A 17,271-nucleotide genomic window follows, 5' to 3' on the forward strand; every position below is an offset into this window, starting at 1 on the left:
AATTGTTTTATGTCTCATTAAAGTTTTTGGCAAATATTGAAACTTTGAATTAAGGTCGCAGCGCTTTGGGTTTGTTATCTATGTGAGGAAAAATCTGGAAGACACATCTTTAGGACATTTGTACTACAGGAACAGCGGAGCTCTTGGTTTAGGTATGGAAATAACTAATGTCAATATCACTAACAAATGTACATCGGATCGTAACGTATAGGCTGAGAATCACATATCGAAAGGTCCACTATCAAAACTCTTAATCAGAACTCAGCTCTTACATAAGAATGAAAAACAAGTTGCATATCTATCATTTAATTAACTATAATTGATTATTAAAATTGAATTACTTAGAGAAAACTTAAATAATAAAGCATATGCTAAACAGAGAGGCTGTTATTCATTTTAATAGAGTGAAGTCTGTACTAAATATGCAGGCCTACTGTAAAATTTACAAGGGTGTTTTAGTTCAACTGGAAACTGGTACAGCAGAATTTCAAATGGAGTAGGCCAATTTCCCTTTACATGTGAAGGCATTAGATAAATGAGGAAAGGATTTATGAAAATTGTTCCAGGGATGATGGACTTCAGTTTATGGGATTAATTGAAAAAAAAACTTGGGCTGTCCTCCTTAGAGATGAAAAAACTGGTAGAAGATTTGAATGAACTGTTTAAAATTATGAGTCATTCAGACAGGGAGAAACTGGTGGAAGGATTGTGAACCAGAGGGAACTGATCCAAGGTGATAGGATAGACTAATGGAGACATGAAGAGAAACATTCTCACACAACGAGTGGCCAGGATTTGGAATGCCTGCCTGATGGTGTGATGGAAGCAGGTTCAATGGTGGTTTGTGAAAGAAGACTGAATCATTCTCTGATGAAGAAACAGGTCCATTGAGAAAAGGCAAGCTAGTGGCAAAGTGTGGATTGCCCTCACAAAGACCTGGCACACAGACTATGGGCTAAGTGAGTTCCTTTGGGACAACAGCCATTCATCGATTCTACACTATTGGATTACGTCTGGTTCTGGGTGTGTCACAGTCCGGTGAATTTGGCACTTTATGCATACTTAACAGAGTTTTCGCAAAGTAGATCTGGTAAAAATAGAGTGGTTATGATTTGGAATGTGCTACTCGAGAGTGTGTCGGAGCACACAATTGTGGGTTTTAAATGAGAATGAGTTGTTACCATGAAGGAAAACATCTTCAGGGATATGGAATTAAATGAGTTAATGTTACATGGTCACAACGTCCCCCTGTGCTGTAACCATTTTATGTTTCTATGTAAAAAAACAGCAGTGATGCTCCTTCGAGTCAGACAGAGAAATCTGTGTCTTTGATATCAAGTCTCCTATCCTTGCCCAACTCTAATTCTTCCACTTCCCTCACAATTTCACTAAAACATGGCCAGTGCCTTGTTTTGTGAGGCAGGGTGATGCCAACATTAGCTGGGGCTACCACAAAAGACTCTCCTTCTCAACCTTTCCCCTCATCAAAGGCCTGGTGACCCTTAGGATAAACCACCACCAGCTGTCTCTCTAATGAGAGAGAAGCCCTGTGGTCCTCCAGGACTATGGTGATTTCACCTCTACTGAGTTATCCTCGGACTGGCATCAGCACCAGACGAGCACGGTCAGTCAGCATCCAATAGGCACCCAACATATAAACACAGGGCCCATTTCGACATTTGTCACAGATGTTAGAAAATCCAGCCCATTAGCTTACCCTTCTAGAAAGGAGACCATAAAGCCATAAATGCATGGGTAGGAATAGACCATTCGGCCCATTACGTCGGTTCCACCTTTCAAGGGAATTGTGGCTAATCCGACAATCCTCACTTTCACTTTCCTGCCTTTTCCTGATAACCCTTGATTCCCTTACTGATTAAAAATCCATCCATCAGCCCTGAACGTATTTAACGATCCTGTCTTGGTAACCATCTGTGTTTGAGAATTTCACAGATTCCCAATCCTCTGAGAAAAAAGTTATTCCATCTTTGTCTTAAATACATGACCCCCTTATTCTGAGATGGTACCCTCAGCCTTATTCAGGCCCCATTAAAAACATGGTCGAGTTACGGTCCCTCTCCAGTGGATGATACAGAGACTGTGTTTTTACCTGACATTCCCCTCCCCGTGGTGTCCACACATACCCTTTCTGTGGGGTGGCTGAACATTTATTTTAAGGCAACACAGTTATGTGGACACACTGGATGGATGCAAGAGTCTTTCCCTGTTTAGTCATGCTGTTTTAGCAATGAGAACACGCTGCTCCGTAACCTCTGAGGATTGCTGTTTCTGTAGCAGCAAATTTTATTAAATAAATAACGTGAGGCCAATATTCTAATCACCTTCAGACATACTTCACTTGAAGCTCCAATAAAAATGACTGGCTAAGATTACAAACCATTGGTGAAATGAAAGTTACTTTCTTCATTCCTGAGAAACTTGCATCAAGGACAAAGCTAGCATTTATTGCCATTTCCCTCATTCCCCTCGAGAGAGAGAGAGAGAGAGAGAGAGAGAGAGAGAGAGAGAGAGAGTGCTAATGAACCAACCCCTGAAAGTGCTGTGCTCCAAACCTCTCCTGTCTGAGCTTCCTGAATATTTTGTTCCCCCCAAACCCATGGCTACTATTTCCATGACTCAGTCTTTGAATCTTTCCAATCACATTCCCTCTAAGCCATGGCACTGAAAATTGGCTCAAATCAAAGCGATGAAATCCTACTCCCAGGTTTGAAACACAAAGTTTGGGCATCTTCCGATGCTATAATATGCCCCAGATGCTCAAATACATTCTGGCTGAGTGGTGGTGGCAATGCTGAGGAGTACTTCTATCCAGCTATTTCTGAGAGTCACGGTGGGTGACCTGGTAACAATATGGATGACACCAGGTGTAAAGGCAGCCTGGGCCCAAATAAACCATACAATATCCTGCAGACCTCATTACTGCACTCTCCAAGCCATCTCATGCCCTCCAAACAAACCCATGTACAATCAAACTCTCCATGCTAGACTACACCCAACCCACCCCCATAGTCCTCTATTACTACTATGTCAACATGTGTCCCTCCACCCTCAGGGGAGGTGATCACCTAGTGGTGTCAGCACTGGATTGTTAATCCATAGATCCAAGTAATTTTCTGGGGACCCAGGCTTGAATCTTGAGCACAAGGTGGAATCTGAAATCAGTAGAGAAAGGTCTGCAATTAAAGAGTCTAATGATGACATGCATCTGTTGTCAAAAAACCCACCTGGTTCACTAATGTCCTTTAGAGAAGGAGACTGCCATCCTTACCTTGTCTGGCCTACATGTGATTCTAAACCACAATAATGTTGACTCTTAACTGCCCTCTGGGCAGTTAGGGACAGGCAATAAGTGCAAGCCTGGCCCGTGGTGTCCACATCCCATGAATGACTTTTAAAAACCCTCATATCTCCTCATATTCTCTATGCCAACTACAGCTTCTATCATCATCATGATCCTTATTGTCATTATGTCAACTATGACCCTCTACCAATTTGATGGTTACTCATTACCTGTATGCCAACACAAGATCCACTCACCACTTTATACAAACTATGCCCACTCATTGCCAGTTTCCGCCATAAGTTCCCAGGATCCATACTTAGATTAATTAAAGTTCCTCAGTGTCTCTTGAAGAATTCACTATTTAACACAAACGCTATCACTGATAGAACACATTAATTACATTTAACTTTCTTTAACACTTTATAAAAACAGGCATTGTAATTCTTGTCCCACTTTAATACGTCTATAATTACCTATAGCTGTCAATCAAATGATGAACTGAGAGACACCCCATTGTGATAATGGAAGGTTATACAACCTGTCACACAGCATTAACCCAGTCATAGTAATCTTCAGGCTTTTGGAAACAGACTGAGTAAAGGAAAAAGTGCATGTTTTTGGAAACAAAAATCACCATTGATGGTTTTGTTCTTCAAATATTCAAAGACCAGGAGTTTTAAACTCCTCGACTGCTTAAATGTCTGGCTGGAGCATTGAACATATTCATATCCAAGTCGAGGCAATACTATCGCTTTGGAAGGTATTTTGTCCTGGGCTTTTTTATGCAGAGAGGTTGAGGCAAATGTGGTGAGCATTCTGTTCCAAGCCAATAAAGTAAACAACTTGTGAGGCTTTGGCAACAAAAACAGAACTTGCTGGAAAAGCTCAGCAGGTCTGGCAGCATCTGTGAAGAGAAACCGGAGTTAATGTTTTGGATCTTGTCAGCTCTGAGGAAGGGTCTCTTGACCTGAAACATTAACTCTGATTTCTCTTCACAGAGGCTGGCAGAACTGTTGAGCTTTTCCAGCAACTTCTGTTTTTGCTTCTGATTTACAGCATCCACAGTCCTTTTGGTGTTTACTTTGTGAGGCCTGTTTTTTTTTAAAGTTGGGACAATAGAAGCAGCCTGAATGGGTGGAGTCAGGCTCACACAGATCCTAGGCTTTTTCCAACAATTGTTTAGACTCTTAGTTCCAGGTTTTTTAAATTGAATTCAAATTCCACCATCTGCCATGGCAGGATTCAAACTCCCAGAGCATTACCTGGATCTCTGGGTTAACAGTCCAGCAATAATATCACTGGGCCATCAGCTCCCCTTACTGACTTTCTACTGAATTTTCCGTTTCCAAGGGTGTGTCAGTGGGATGTTACTATAATGGAACAGTTGCTGTTTAGTAGGTAAATAATTTATTATTCTGTTCAGTTTTCCAAGAGAGTTATAGTTACACCAATTCTTCTTTCTTTTGTTTGTATTTTAACTGGTGGGTAAAATAAAATGTGTTTTGCTTAAAGCCGAGTAGCATGACCAATCAAATTACATCTGGAACACAGAACCTTACACCGATATTTAAATGGGGAAAAGTTAGGGTCTAGGCTAGCTCCTTGATATAGTTGAAGGGGATTTGGTCTGGTCCATAACAGGAAATAGACAGATTTTAATCACTAAGAGAATCAAGGAATATTGGGCAACGGCAGGAAATGCAGCTGAAGGTTATCACAACAGCCATGATCTCATTGAATGGTGGAGCAGATTTGATGGGCTGAATGGCATATTTATGCTCCTGCAATTTATGATCTAAAGTGCCTGTATTTCTAACTTTATGGGAAACAGGGAACGTAACGGTGACCACTGCGTGGCATTCCTCCATCATTTTCCTGATTGTAGGATTTTACATTGTTAATGACTTTCTCTTTCTTCAAAGGTTTCTTATCCATTGCTCCATAAATGTAAGTTGTTTTTAAAACAGAAAAGACAAAACAAGGTGCTCTGGGATGTTTTATGTCCCCCTGAACAGGCGGATACAGCTTTAATTGCTGAGCCCCTGATTTTATTGGGGCACAAAATCTCTTGCGTGTCTTGTGAGCTAGACTTACTCATTTGTTCACCCATGACATTGCTGGTAATGACAGCTGATAACACAGTGGAGAGGCAAGTTAGACTAGTACGTTTTGGGGCAACAGGGCGTCTGAGACCTTACTAAAGAACAATGCGATAAAGATGCTTTCCTAACCGATAAACTAAAGAGTTGAGAAATAAACAGAAAAAGTTTGAGAAAGTAGGTTGAATTAAAGTGGATGAATTCACTGTCAAACCAGATACAGAATTAAAAATTGAGCAAGGAAGGAAAAATTAGATTAAAACAGAGAAAAGGGAGGTTGAAACATAAAGTAGAATAATAAATAGAGAAGTGAGAGTTTGATGTTTTTAAATCTGCTGAACTAAACCACAAGTTTAAAGACAGGCAGATTGGCAGTCACTGTTCATTGGTAAAAGGGTATTTACACTGTTAAAGAGATAGTGGGAACTGCCATTGCTGGAGAATCTAAGATAACAAGGTGTGGAGCTGGGTGAACACAGCAGGCCAAGCAGCATCTCAGGAGCAGGAAGGCTGATGGTTCGGGTCTGCACCCCTCTTCAGAAAAGGAGGATCCAGACTCGAAACGTCAGCCTTCCTGCTCTTCTGATGCTGCTTGGCCTGCTGTGTTCATCCAGCTCTACACCTTGTTATCTCTTACACCATTAAATACTGGACTTAACTTTGGTGAGTTCGGTGGCGAATTAATCTGAAAATGCTAAATTTCACAGAAGTCATGGAAAGAGGTCAAGCAAACATTTTGTTTTTACGAAGCTCAGGACTGAAATGTGAAAATTATTCAGCAACTTGCAACCGTCATTAATCATCTGCCATCTCGATTCATGGAGTATCTTTTCAGCAACATGGGTTTCTGGCCAATTTATGCATGAACAATAGTGAGCACTCTTTACTGTCTTATTGTAAAGTCAGTTCCAACATTTTATCAAAAAGTCAACATTTTACAGGTTTATTTTAGTGTAAATTTCCCAACATCAAATGAGGAATTTACATGTTTATATATTCAAAACTAATATATTTGTATAGCCATTGTAACTTACAATGGTTTTGTGTGTCAAGCTTCACATTCAGAAATTGCTTGTTTTTGTTTATGCAGAGATTAATAACGTGTGACAATGAACAATTCAGAGAAGACTGGCATTAATAAAGGTATGATAAATTATTATGTTAATAACAGCACGGTTTAAAATGAAAGGTTATATTTGGAAGATACTGGCATTTATCTATAATGATGACAGGCTTTGGATTAAAGATGTTAACACAAGATATCTGGAGATACAAACAGGCTTGTTAATCCACTCAAATATTTCAGCACCAAATCTGCAGCTCAGTTTTTAACTTTACTATTAATTTTTTAACAGATACTTGAATTTATATCTATTTATAAGAAAATAATTTATGAAAAATCATCTTTGCGTGATGATAAGTTTAGAAAATATTGCATCTGCAAATGACATAATTATAAATGTGCCTTTTTTTCTCTAGTATCTCTGCAACCATCATTACAACTTTCTTTTCTTTCTCACTCCTTCTCAGTTATTACATTTGGTAATTGTCTTGCAGAGTAAGAGATCGATTTTAGGTTTACAGACTCAAACAATGGATGCTGAGAAATACAGCAAATGCAGATTGCATAGGTGTTAATAAAAAAAGAGCCTTGAAATAAAATGCTTACAGAAAGACAAAAAATCGCAGTATAGATTTTACAGCAAACATTCAACATCTTTATGGTTTTTCAAAACTATTTTGGTAACTACATACTTTAATTAACATGAAACAAATGATGGAAGAAGGCAACTGGAAATGTTTTGAATCACTGAGAGTGGATCATTTTGACATATTTCATTAATTAGCAAAGCAGACTAATCATTCAAGATTGACTGACTTTTTTAAAGTTCAGAAATTTCTCACTGTCACTTTCTTGTCATTTTTCACTTTGATTCATGTTTGCTGCTTGTTTGGTTCAATTTGTTGACACTTCACATTGAACCAATAAGCAGTGTGACAAGTAGCAGAATAGTGGGATCAGTAAGGCAAGACCAAAGTAAGGAATATTTACGAAAACGAGTTGAACACATAAGTTGTGCACTTTATACTTAAGACTTGCCATTGGTTTTAAGCAGAACAAAATGTAACATATTTCACCAAATGAGGAAATCCCAAAATGTTTTCTGGCCTATGAAGTACTTTAGAAGTGTAGTGACTGCTGCATTGTCGGGAATGCAGCAGTTAGTTTCCACTGTTGCAAGATCCCACTAACCAATCAAATAACAACCAGGGAATCTGTTCTAACAGTGTTTGCTGAGGGTTAAGTATTGACTAGGACAGCAAGAGAGTTCCAAAATTTGTTTTAAAATAGTGCATTGGGATCTATTGTAATCGCTTGTTGAGCAGACTCTATAAGATCTTGTTGGAAGGTCAACACATTGACTTTCTTGCAGTCATGAGATAGCAGCTAGACTTTTGTGCTCAAGTGAATGGAATGGCTATGAACCCTCAAACTTGTGACTCTGAGCTGAGAGTGTAATCACTAAACTACATCTAATATAAATTTTGACCTTATACACGTGCGTTGTTGCTCTGGGACTGATCACGATGATTTGAAGTATGGTTTTTGTAACAATGGAGAAATTATTACATCATTGTCACTATTTTAATGGACTGAAGGTATCTTTTTACTATTTGGCATTGTGGAATTTTAATTAAGCCAGTGTATGGAGATTATAATCTATGATTGTCCATTAAAGCATAAACTAGTGGCTATTTCATTCTTCATGGGATGTGAGCATCAGTGCCAAGATCAGCATTTGTTGTTCAGCCCAATATTCGCTACAGAAATCAACGGTCACATTTCTGGCAGCAGTCCATGTGATGTTAAAAAGAGGTGGATAGATTGAGTGAGCAGGCAAAGATCTGTCAAACAGAATACAATGGCAGTAAGCTTGAAATTATCCTTTGGGGCAGGAAGAATGAAAAGGAAGCACATTATCTGGGTGGTGAGAGGTTACAGAGCTCTGAAATGCAGAGGGAAGTGGATATTCTAATGCAGGAATCACACAAAGTTATTATACAGGGAGAGTGAGTAGTCGAGAAAACTAATAGAAAGTTAGCGTTTATTGTGTGGGAAATGGAATACGAAGGTAGGGAGGTTATGTTTCAGTTATACAGGACATTAATGAGGCCATATATGGAGTATTGTGCACACTGTTCGTCACCTTATTTAAGAAAGGATGTAAATGTATTGGAAGCCATTTGGAAAAGAGTTACTGGGCTAATACCTGGAACAGACAATTTGTTTTATAAGAGGAGATTCGTAGGTCTAGGCTTGTACCTGCTGGAGCTTAGAAAAATATGAAGTAACTTGATTGAAATATAAGATCCTGACGGACGCTGCATAGGGTTAGAATTAGGTTTAGGCTTAGGGTTAGGGCTAGAATTAAGGTTAGGCATAGAGTTAGGGCTATGGTTAGGGTTAGGCTTAGGGCTATGGTTATAGTCAGAATTAGGGCTATGGTTACAGTTAGGGTTAGGGCTATGCTTAGGTTTGTGGTTAGGATTATGGCTATGGCTAGATTTGGTGTTAGGTTTAGGGCAATGGTTACAGTTAGGGTTAGGGCTGTGGTTATGATAAGAGTTATGGTTAGGGCTATGGTTAGGTTTGGGGTTAGGTTTTGGGCTATGGTTATGGTTAGAGTTAGGGTTAGGGCTATGGTAAGGTTTGGAGTTTGGGCTAGGGCTATTGTCAGATGTATGGTTAAGTTTAGAGTTAGGGTTAGAACATAGAACACAGAACATAGAAAAGTACAGCACAGTACAGGCCCTTCGGCCCACGATGTTGTGCCGTGGAATATTCCTAATCCAAAAATAAAATAACCTAACCTACATTCCCTACAAAGTCAACACGGCTTTGTTAGGGGCAGATCATGCCTCACAAACCTTATTGAGTTCTTTGAGGATGTGACTAGAAAAGTTGATGAGGGTCTAGCTGTGCATGCGGTGTATATGGACTTCAGTAAGGCATTTGATAAGGTTCCCCATGGTAGGCTCATTCAGAAGGTCAGGAGGAATGGGATACAGGGGAACTTAGCTGTCTGGATACAGAATTGGCTGGCCAACAGAAGGCAGCGAGTGGTAGTAGAAGGAAAATATTCTGCCTGGAAGTCAGTGGTGAGTGGTGTTCCACAGGGCTCTGTCCTTGGGCCTCTACTGTTTGTAATTTTTATTAATGACTTGGATGAGGGGATTGAAGGATGGATCAGCAAGTTTGCAGACGACACAAAGGTTGGTGGTGTCGTTGACAGTATAGAGGGCTGTTGTAGGCTGCAGCGGGACATTGACAGGATGCAGAGATGGGCTGAGAGGTGGCAGATGGAGTTCAACCTGGATAAATGCGAGGTGATGCATTTTGGAAGGTCGAATTTGAAAGCTGAGTACAGGATTAAGGATAGGATTCTTGGCAGTGTGGAGGAACAGAGGGATCTTGGTGTGCAGATACATAGATCCCTTAAAATGGCCACTCAAGTGGACAGGGTTGTTAAGAAAGCATATGGTGTTTTGTCTTTCATTAACAGGGGGATTGAGTTTAAGAGTCGTGAGATCTTGTTGCAGCTCTATAAAACTTTGGTTAGACCGCACTTGGAATACTGCGTCCAGTTCTGGTGGCCCTATTATAGGAAAGATGTGGATGCTTTGGAGAGGGTTCAGAGGAGGTTTACCAGGATGCTGCCTGGACTGGAAAGCTTATCTTATGAAGAGAGGTTGACTGAGCTCGGACATTTTTCATTGGAGAAAAGGAGGAGGAGAGGGGACCTCATTGAGGTATACAAGATAATGAGAGGCATAGATAGAGTTGATAGCCAGAGACTATTTCCCAGGGCAGAAATGGCTAGCACGAGGGGTCATAGTTTTAAGCTGGTTGGAGGAAAGTAAAGAGGGGATGTCAGAGGCGGGTTCTTTACACAGAGAGTTGTGACAGCATGGAATGCATTGCCAGCAGAAGTTGTGGAAGCAAGGTCATTGGGGTCATTTAAGAGACTGCTGGACATGCATATGGTCACAGAAATTTGAGGGTGCATACAAGAGGATCAATGGTCGGCACAACATCATAGGCTGAAGGGCCTGTTCTGTGCTGTACTGTTCTATGTTCTATTCCCCTCAATTCACTGCTGTCCATGTGCATGTCCAGCAGTCGCTTAAATGTCACTAATGACTCCGCTTCCATGACTACCACTGGCAAACTATTCCATGCGCTCACAACTCTGTGACTGAAGAACCTCCCTCTGACGTCTCCTCTATACCTTCCTCCTAACACCTTAAAACTATGACCCCTCGTGGCAGTCAATCCTGCCCTGGGGAAAAGTCTCTGGCTATCGACTCTATCCATGCCTCTCATTACCTTGTACACCTCGATCAGGTCACCTCTCTTCCGCCTTCTCTCCAGAGAGAAAAGTCCGAGCTCAGTCAACCTCTCCTCGTAAGACAAGCCCTCCAGTCCAGGCAGCATCCTGGTAAACCTCCTTTGCACCCTCTCCAAAGCCTCCACATCTTTCCTATAATAGGGCGACCAGAACTGGACACAATATTCCAAGTGTGGTCTCACCAGGGTTTCGTAGAGCTGCAGCATGACCTCGCGGCTCTTAAACTCGATCCCCCTGTTAATGAAAGCCAAAACGCCATATGCTTTCTTAACAACCTTACCCACCTGGGCGGCAACTTTGAGGGAACTATGCACTTGAACACCAAGATCCCGCTGTTCCTTCACACTGTCGAGAATCCTGCCTTTAATCCTATATTCAGCATTTACGTTCGACCTTCCAAAATGCATCACTTTGCATTTATCTAGGTTGAACTCCATCTGCCACTTCTCAGCCCAGGTCTGCATTCTGTCAATGTCTCGCTGAAGCCTGCAATAGCCCTCGATACTATCAACGGCACCTCCAACCTTTGTGTCATCAGCAAACATACTAACCCACCCCTCAACCTCCTCATCCAAGTCATTAATAAAAACTACAAAGAGCAGAGGCCCAAGAACAGAGCCCTGTGGGACACCACTCAGCACTGACCTCCAGGCAGAACACTTACCATCTACAACCACTCTCTGCCCCCTGTCAGCCAACGAATTCTGAATCCAGACAGCCAAATCACCCTGTATCCCATACCTCCTGACTTTATGAATGAAATATGGTTAGGGTTAGGTTTAAGGTTAGGTTTAGGTTGCAGAGAGAAAATCTCTTCTTACAGAAGAACCCTGGATTAGAAGTCACTGTTGAAAATAAAGGGTCACCCATTTAAAACAGAAATGGGGTAATTTTATTTCTGACAATAGGCACTGAGTCTTTTGAACTCTCATCCTGTAAGGCATGAGAAAGGAGAGTCTTTGAACATTTTGAAGCCAGATCTGAATCGATACTTGGTAAGAGAGGGTTATTAGAGAGAGGGGAATGTGGATCTGAGGACACCATCAGATCCCCATGATCTTATTACATGGCCGAGCAGGTCTGAGGGCTTGAATGGTGTATCTCTGCTTCACCTTCCTCTGTTTGTAATACACCAACAAAGATTTAAAGTTTTCTTTTGGCTTTATTTCATATTATTTTCTCTTACCAATTTTAAAGCTGATCGCATGCAGCAAGTTGATTTGTAAAATATTTGAGATTTGGGGAAGGGGTTGCAGAAGGCCATCCCTCAAAACCCACAGGACATGATTCCACCTTCTCACCACAATTATACTGGGGCTGGTCCTTTGGGGTTTGTGGGTCATGATAGGATTCTTAATTTGTTTATGATCAGAAATACAAACAGCACTATAGGCAGTTCACTGCTGCTAGTCTGACCATGCAGAATGAAAATCCAGTACTTGGCCATTGTTGATGCAGGGCGGCAATGTTTTCCCACACTTTCCCTCAGATCTCCCCATGCCTTTTTACACTCAGCTCCCATGTATCGAGAGGCTGAGTCCGCAAAATGAAAACAGATTGAGAAATGTAGCTGTGGAGTTGTTCACTAGGGATGAACAGCTTTTACTGTTCCCAGATTGCCTGAAGGAGAACCTGCATCCAGACAGAACTGATGTGTAAACTGCTTTCTGTCTCCACTAACAGATACTGAGACTGGGGGAGCACGGTTAATGGTGATGGGAGATGAAGAGAGGATTTAGTTGCTGATGATGGGGGGAATGATGAAAGTCCAAGAAGATGAAGTTCTGGGTGAAAGGGACAATGACAGGGGTCAAGTCTAAAAGATTTCAAGAAGGTTGGAGACGGCAAATCACAGAACTGACCCTGCAGGGCAAAGGATCTGTTTATCTATTGGCATAAGCTCCCCCACTAAAGGAGCCCTTTATGGGCTGTCCTGAGCTGTAACTCAGTCAGCTGATTGTGTGCCAGCAGACAATTCCTACCACTACCACCTTATGGCAGCAGGTAAGACATACGACTACCACATGTCCTTACAATCTACATTGTATCATGTGCATTACAGCTCCTGACACAAGAGCAGATGTGCACCTACTTCTCATCCCCCTGCCTTGGGGGCTGTGCCACACTCATTAAATTTAGGCTGAGCTCTTTTCAAAGTTTAAACTCCCAGCAGATAATTCACATGACAGGGTCATTGAATAAGTATCATCAATTATATCTACAAAATGGCCCGTTGAATTTTCCCTCATAATTTTTTGATCTTCTTCAGAAAAAGCTAAAGATGAAGATATATCATCAGAAATCATGAAACGGCGATGGGTACCGAGTAGCTTTAGAAGCATACCCTGGGAGTGCTTCCAATTTGCGGGGTATGAAATCAAACTTAGAGAAACCACTGACTGCTATGGTGCGTACGTCTGGCCTTCGGTAAGCATTAGAGTCAGTTTTAATGTGACGTTTGCTGAAATTAGTTGATAATTGTTTAATCTGTTTGATGTCATACTTCTGCCTACTGTTTTAAATGGGTTTAAACCTTTAATGAAAAGGTTAATTCAAGAACGGCATATGAAGAATGTAAGTACTTAATGAGGAAGGATGTATAGGCCTTGGAGGGAGTAACATGTTGGTTTACAAGAATGATACCTGAACTTCAGGAGTCAAGTTAAAATTAGGCCTATTTTCTCCAGAATTTAGAAGGTTAAGGGGTGATCTGTTTGAAGTCTTCAAGATATTATCAGGAAAAGACGGAGTAGATAAAGATAAACTATTTCCCCTGGTTGGAGATTCTAGACCTAGGGGGCACAGTCTGAGAATTAGGGCCAGACTGTTCAGGAGGGATGTTCGGAAGCACTTCTACACAGAAAGGATAGGAGAGGTTTGGAACTCTCTTCCACAAATGGCAGTGGATGCTGGATCAGTTATTAATTTTAATTCTGAGATCGATAAGTTTTTTGTTGTAAATCATAGGTAGTTGGGGGTATAGGCTGAAGGAGTTGGGTCACAGATCAGCCATGGTCTCAGTGCCTGATTGAATATGCTTGAGGGGCTGAATGGCCTATTTCTGTTCCTGCGTTCCTATGTCGGAATTTCAACAAATGTTCTTTGTAAATGTTGGATTGTAAACAATAGCCCCTGGCAGCCATACAATAACATGTTAAGTTGTCTAAAGGAGACTAACTCAAATTTCCGTCATTGCATTACACAGGCCTTGGTGTTGTGCTATTACCTGGAACACAGTCAGAAAGAAAATCATCTTATTGATAAAAATGTAATTGAAATAGGAGCAGGAACAGGATTGGTATCAATTGTTGCTGGTTTACTTGGTAAGTAAAAGCCATCTTTAAAAATAACTTCTTAGATTGATATTGTAATCCTTGTGAAAGTTTCAGACAATTTTCCTTCAGGAAGATGGAACTAAGCAAGAAGCAAAAACAATTTAGGAAGAAGGATTAATTAATTTGTTAAAGAGATAAGTAGGTGATGAAGGTAAACAGTAGAACAATCTTCTCTCAGTGTGTGGGTATTTGCTTATTGTGTATTCTGGGTCTGTTACAGGAGAGTTCCTTATTTCCTGACAACTAGCCCTTAATTTGGTTCCTGAAACAATAGCCCTGAGTCAATGGGCTGCCTCAATGTGAAGACATTGTGATGGTATCCAGGTAGCACGAAGCTCTGTTGTATGAAATGTTTACAGGTGCACATTAGTTGTACACACACACACACACACACACACACACACACACACACACACACACCTGTCATTTAAGAGACTGCTGGACATGCATATGGTCACAGAAATTTGAGGGTGCATACATGAGGATCAATGGTTGGCACAACATTGTGGGCTGAAGGGCCTGTTCTGTGCTGTACTGTTCTATGTTCTATGTTCTATGTTAAAAGCTACTGGTTGGTATGGTAGTGTTGGGATCACAGCTCTGCTCCCTGTGTAAACCCAACCAATGATGCAGATCTGAGTATGGCCGTTCTGGTTATTGACAAGGAGAAGATTCACTGTTATCTGTATCATCAAACAAATGGAGCTAAGTGGGAGCTGAATGACCTCTTTCTGAAACATAACAATTCTGTGGTTCTGTGATAGGGGAGCAGTTTCAGAGGGTTGGAGAGTTCCAATGCTAAGGTCTTTTCAAAGATTTGTGCCGGTAAAACTTGATTGTTTTCTTTTGATGAAGTAATGGAGGAAGTTAATGAGACTAGTGCATTGATTGTATCAGTGGACTTTGCTTGTGTGTCACATATTAGACTTGCAAGCAAAACTGAAATTTATGAGATTAAAACAGCATTGATTCTGTGGACATGAAAGTAGCAGAGAGGCAGAAAGCAAAATGTTGAGAAGGTTAAGGGGAGATTTAAAGTAGCTGTTCAAAATCATGAAAGAACTAATGCTCAACAGGGCTGTTTGAATAATATGACTGTGACAGGTGGGAGTGATAGACGGTCCACCTCATGAAACTTCTCACAAGGTTCTGGGTTACTACATCCAACTGTAAAATGAAGAAAAAACCAGTATTATTGAAAAGGCTCTGGCTGGAAGTTTTAATGAGTGGACTAGCTGCAATATTCAAATAGTAAATAACATATAAAATTTAATGTGCTGTTGAGAACCGATATATTGTGAGCAGAATATATAGGAAGCTCTTGCAATGAGATTCTACCATGAGATTTTATAACCAGTATCTTAGTGTACTGTTAGCACTACAAATGTTGCATTTTCAACCTGATTGTAACAATTTAGGAACTTTGCGTCACAGACTCATGCATACATGTTGAACTAAATAAGTAGACTCATGAATATATGTGCTCAATGATCCAATGTTATGTGTACAATTTCCAAACACAGGTTATATTTAAATACAAATTGTACACTTTCTCAAATAAGATCTCACTGAATGCAAACTTGGCATAGTGTCCCTTACAGTTTCGATGCATGTTACATTTCTTTGACAATCCTATTCGCCAAATTGCTAAATTTATATTCTTGATTTTTCAGGCTGTCATGTGATTGCCACAGATCTACCTCATTTACTGGGAAACCTCCAGTACAATATATCACGAAATACAAAATTGAGAAGCAAGTATCAGCCACAGGTCAGAGAACTTAGATGGGGAGTAGATTTGGAAAGCAAATTCCCCAGAAATGCTTGTCAGTATGATTATATTATGGCCGCTGATGTGGTCTACAGTCATCCATACCTGGATGAACTTCTAATGACTTTTGATCACTTATGTCAAGATAACACCATCATTTTGTGGACAATGAGATTTAGACTTGATGAAGATAATGATTTTGTGAAGAAGTTCCAGTGTATATTTGATACTGAAGTTATTTATGATCTTCCAACTTTACAGATAAAGTTGTACAAAGCAAAAAGAAAAGTTTTGCAAACTGGTAAAATGATATAGTGAAAAGCACAGCCATCACAGGAGAACTAGCAAACTGTTAGCAATTGTGAAACAATAGTTCTCCTTATCATGGTGAGTTAGGTTTAATTCCCTGGGAATCAGACTTCAAAATGATGTAAGATGATGTACTTTCAAGAAAATTTCTATTGGTCTCCAAGCTTCCACTATTTGACAAGATTTCCCAGCTAAGTAACCTGCAAAGAAAAGGTTTAGCTCACAACAAACGTTTAAACAGCCAGCCTAAATGAAATGTTTAAATGAACCTGGATTTTTGGCATTGGCACATGCTCATGATAAGAATCAGTCAGATCGTACAGCTCTTTCTGAGACCACAATTGCAAAAGTATCTGCATTAATTGCTAATTAGAAGGAGAACGTTTACTACTATTCAAGCATTTAGAGATGCCAAGTAGGAACGGAAATGTTCCATTCCATTGTTCTGTAACTTTGCCAAAGATTTTATTTAGAAGTGTAGCAGGGACATTTTTCTCAGTCACTAGAAGTGCTTCTTTTGTTTAAAGTTCTGTGCTTTCCATTTTCATTTCGCCACAAAATGTCATTGTTCTCCTGTTTTTGAAAATTAGTTTTTTGAAATAGAATACATACGTTGAATGCCTAAAAAAGAACAAACTTTGATTTAGTGTAGTTTTCATTTATAAACAAATTCCCGACAGCAAATTAAAATACAAAATATTAATTCTGCTAAACATTACCTTTTTGAGGCACATGATAAGGCACTCAGTTGGCTGATAAATACATTCATGGTTACTCTTCCAAATATGACTGCCATGCAGAGCAAGTATGTAACAGAAGACAAGAGACACTCGGAATATCTTGATTCAACATTCTTCAAAGTTCTGGGAGGATTACAGAAATAAGACTTTAGTTGGAATTACACTGATACATTGTACTGTGCCAGAATGACAATACAAAACATATTCAAAGAAACTGTTTTCCCAATGTAACTGTTATCTGTGATTTAAAAATATGATGAAAGAATATTTTGTTAAAAATTAAAATAGCAGAATGAACTATG

At 40.1% G+C, this 17,271-nt stretch overlaps 1 protein-coding gene across 1 annotated transcript; it reads left to right on the forward strand.

The window, feature by feature from the left end:
* On the forward strand, nucleotides 1–17,219 carry LOC125453565 (protein-lysine methyltransferase METTL21E-like). The gene is made up of 5 exons (XM_048533327.2): nucleotides 1–152; nucleotides 6,494–6,546; nucleotides 13,084–13,241; nucleotides 14,020–14,137; nucleotides 15,823–17,219. The coding sequence occupies exons 2-5, from the start codon at nucleotides 6,513–6,515 to the stop codon at nucleotides 16,233–16,235; spliced, it is 723 nt and encodes a 240-aa protein (XP_048389284.1). The 5' UTR covers nucleotides 1–152; nucleotides 6,494–6,512; the 3' UTR covers nucleotides 16,236–17,219.
* Nucleotides 17,220–17,271: the final 52 nt, after the last annotated feature.

Source organism: Stegostoma tigrinum, chromosome 6 (assembly GCF_030684315.1).
Source record: "Stegostoma tigrinum isolate sSteTig4 chromosome 6, sSteTig4.hap1, whole genome shotgun sequence".
Taxonomy (NCBI): Eukaryota; Metazoa; Chordata; class Chondrichthyes; order Orectolobiformes; family Stegostomatidae; genus Stegostoma; species Stegostoma tigrinum.

Excerpts from the sequence above, each read along its gene's own strand:
- LOC125453565 (XM_048533327.2), top strand. The coding sequence starts at position 6,513 with ATGAACAATTCAGAGAAGACTGGCATTAATAAAG. Across the intron at positions 13,242-14,019 it reads GTGCGTACGTCTGGCCTTCG|GCCTTGGTGTTGTGCTATTA; the intron begins GTAAGCATTAGA and ends TGCATTACACAG. Across the intron at positions 14,138-15,822 it reads AATTGTTGCTGGTTTACTTG|GCTGTCATGTGATTGCCACA; the intron begins GTAAGTAAAAGC and ends TTGATTTTTCAG.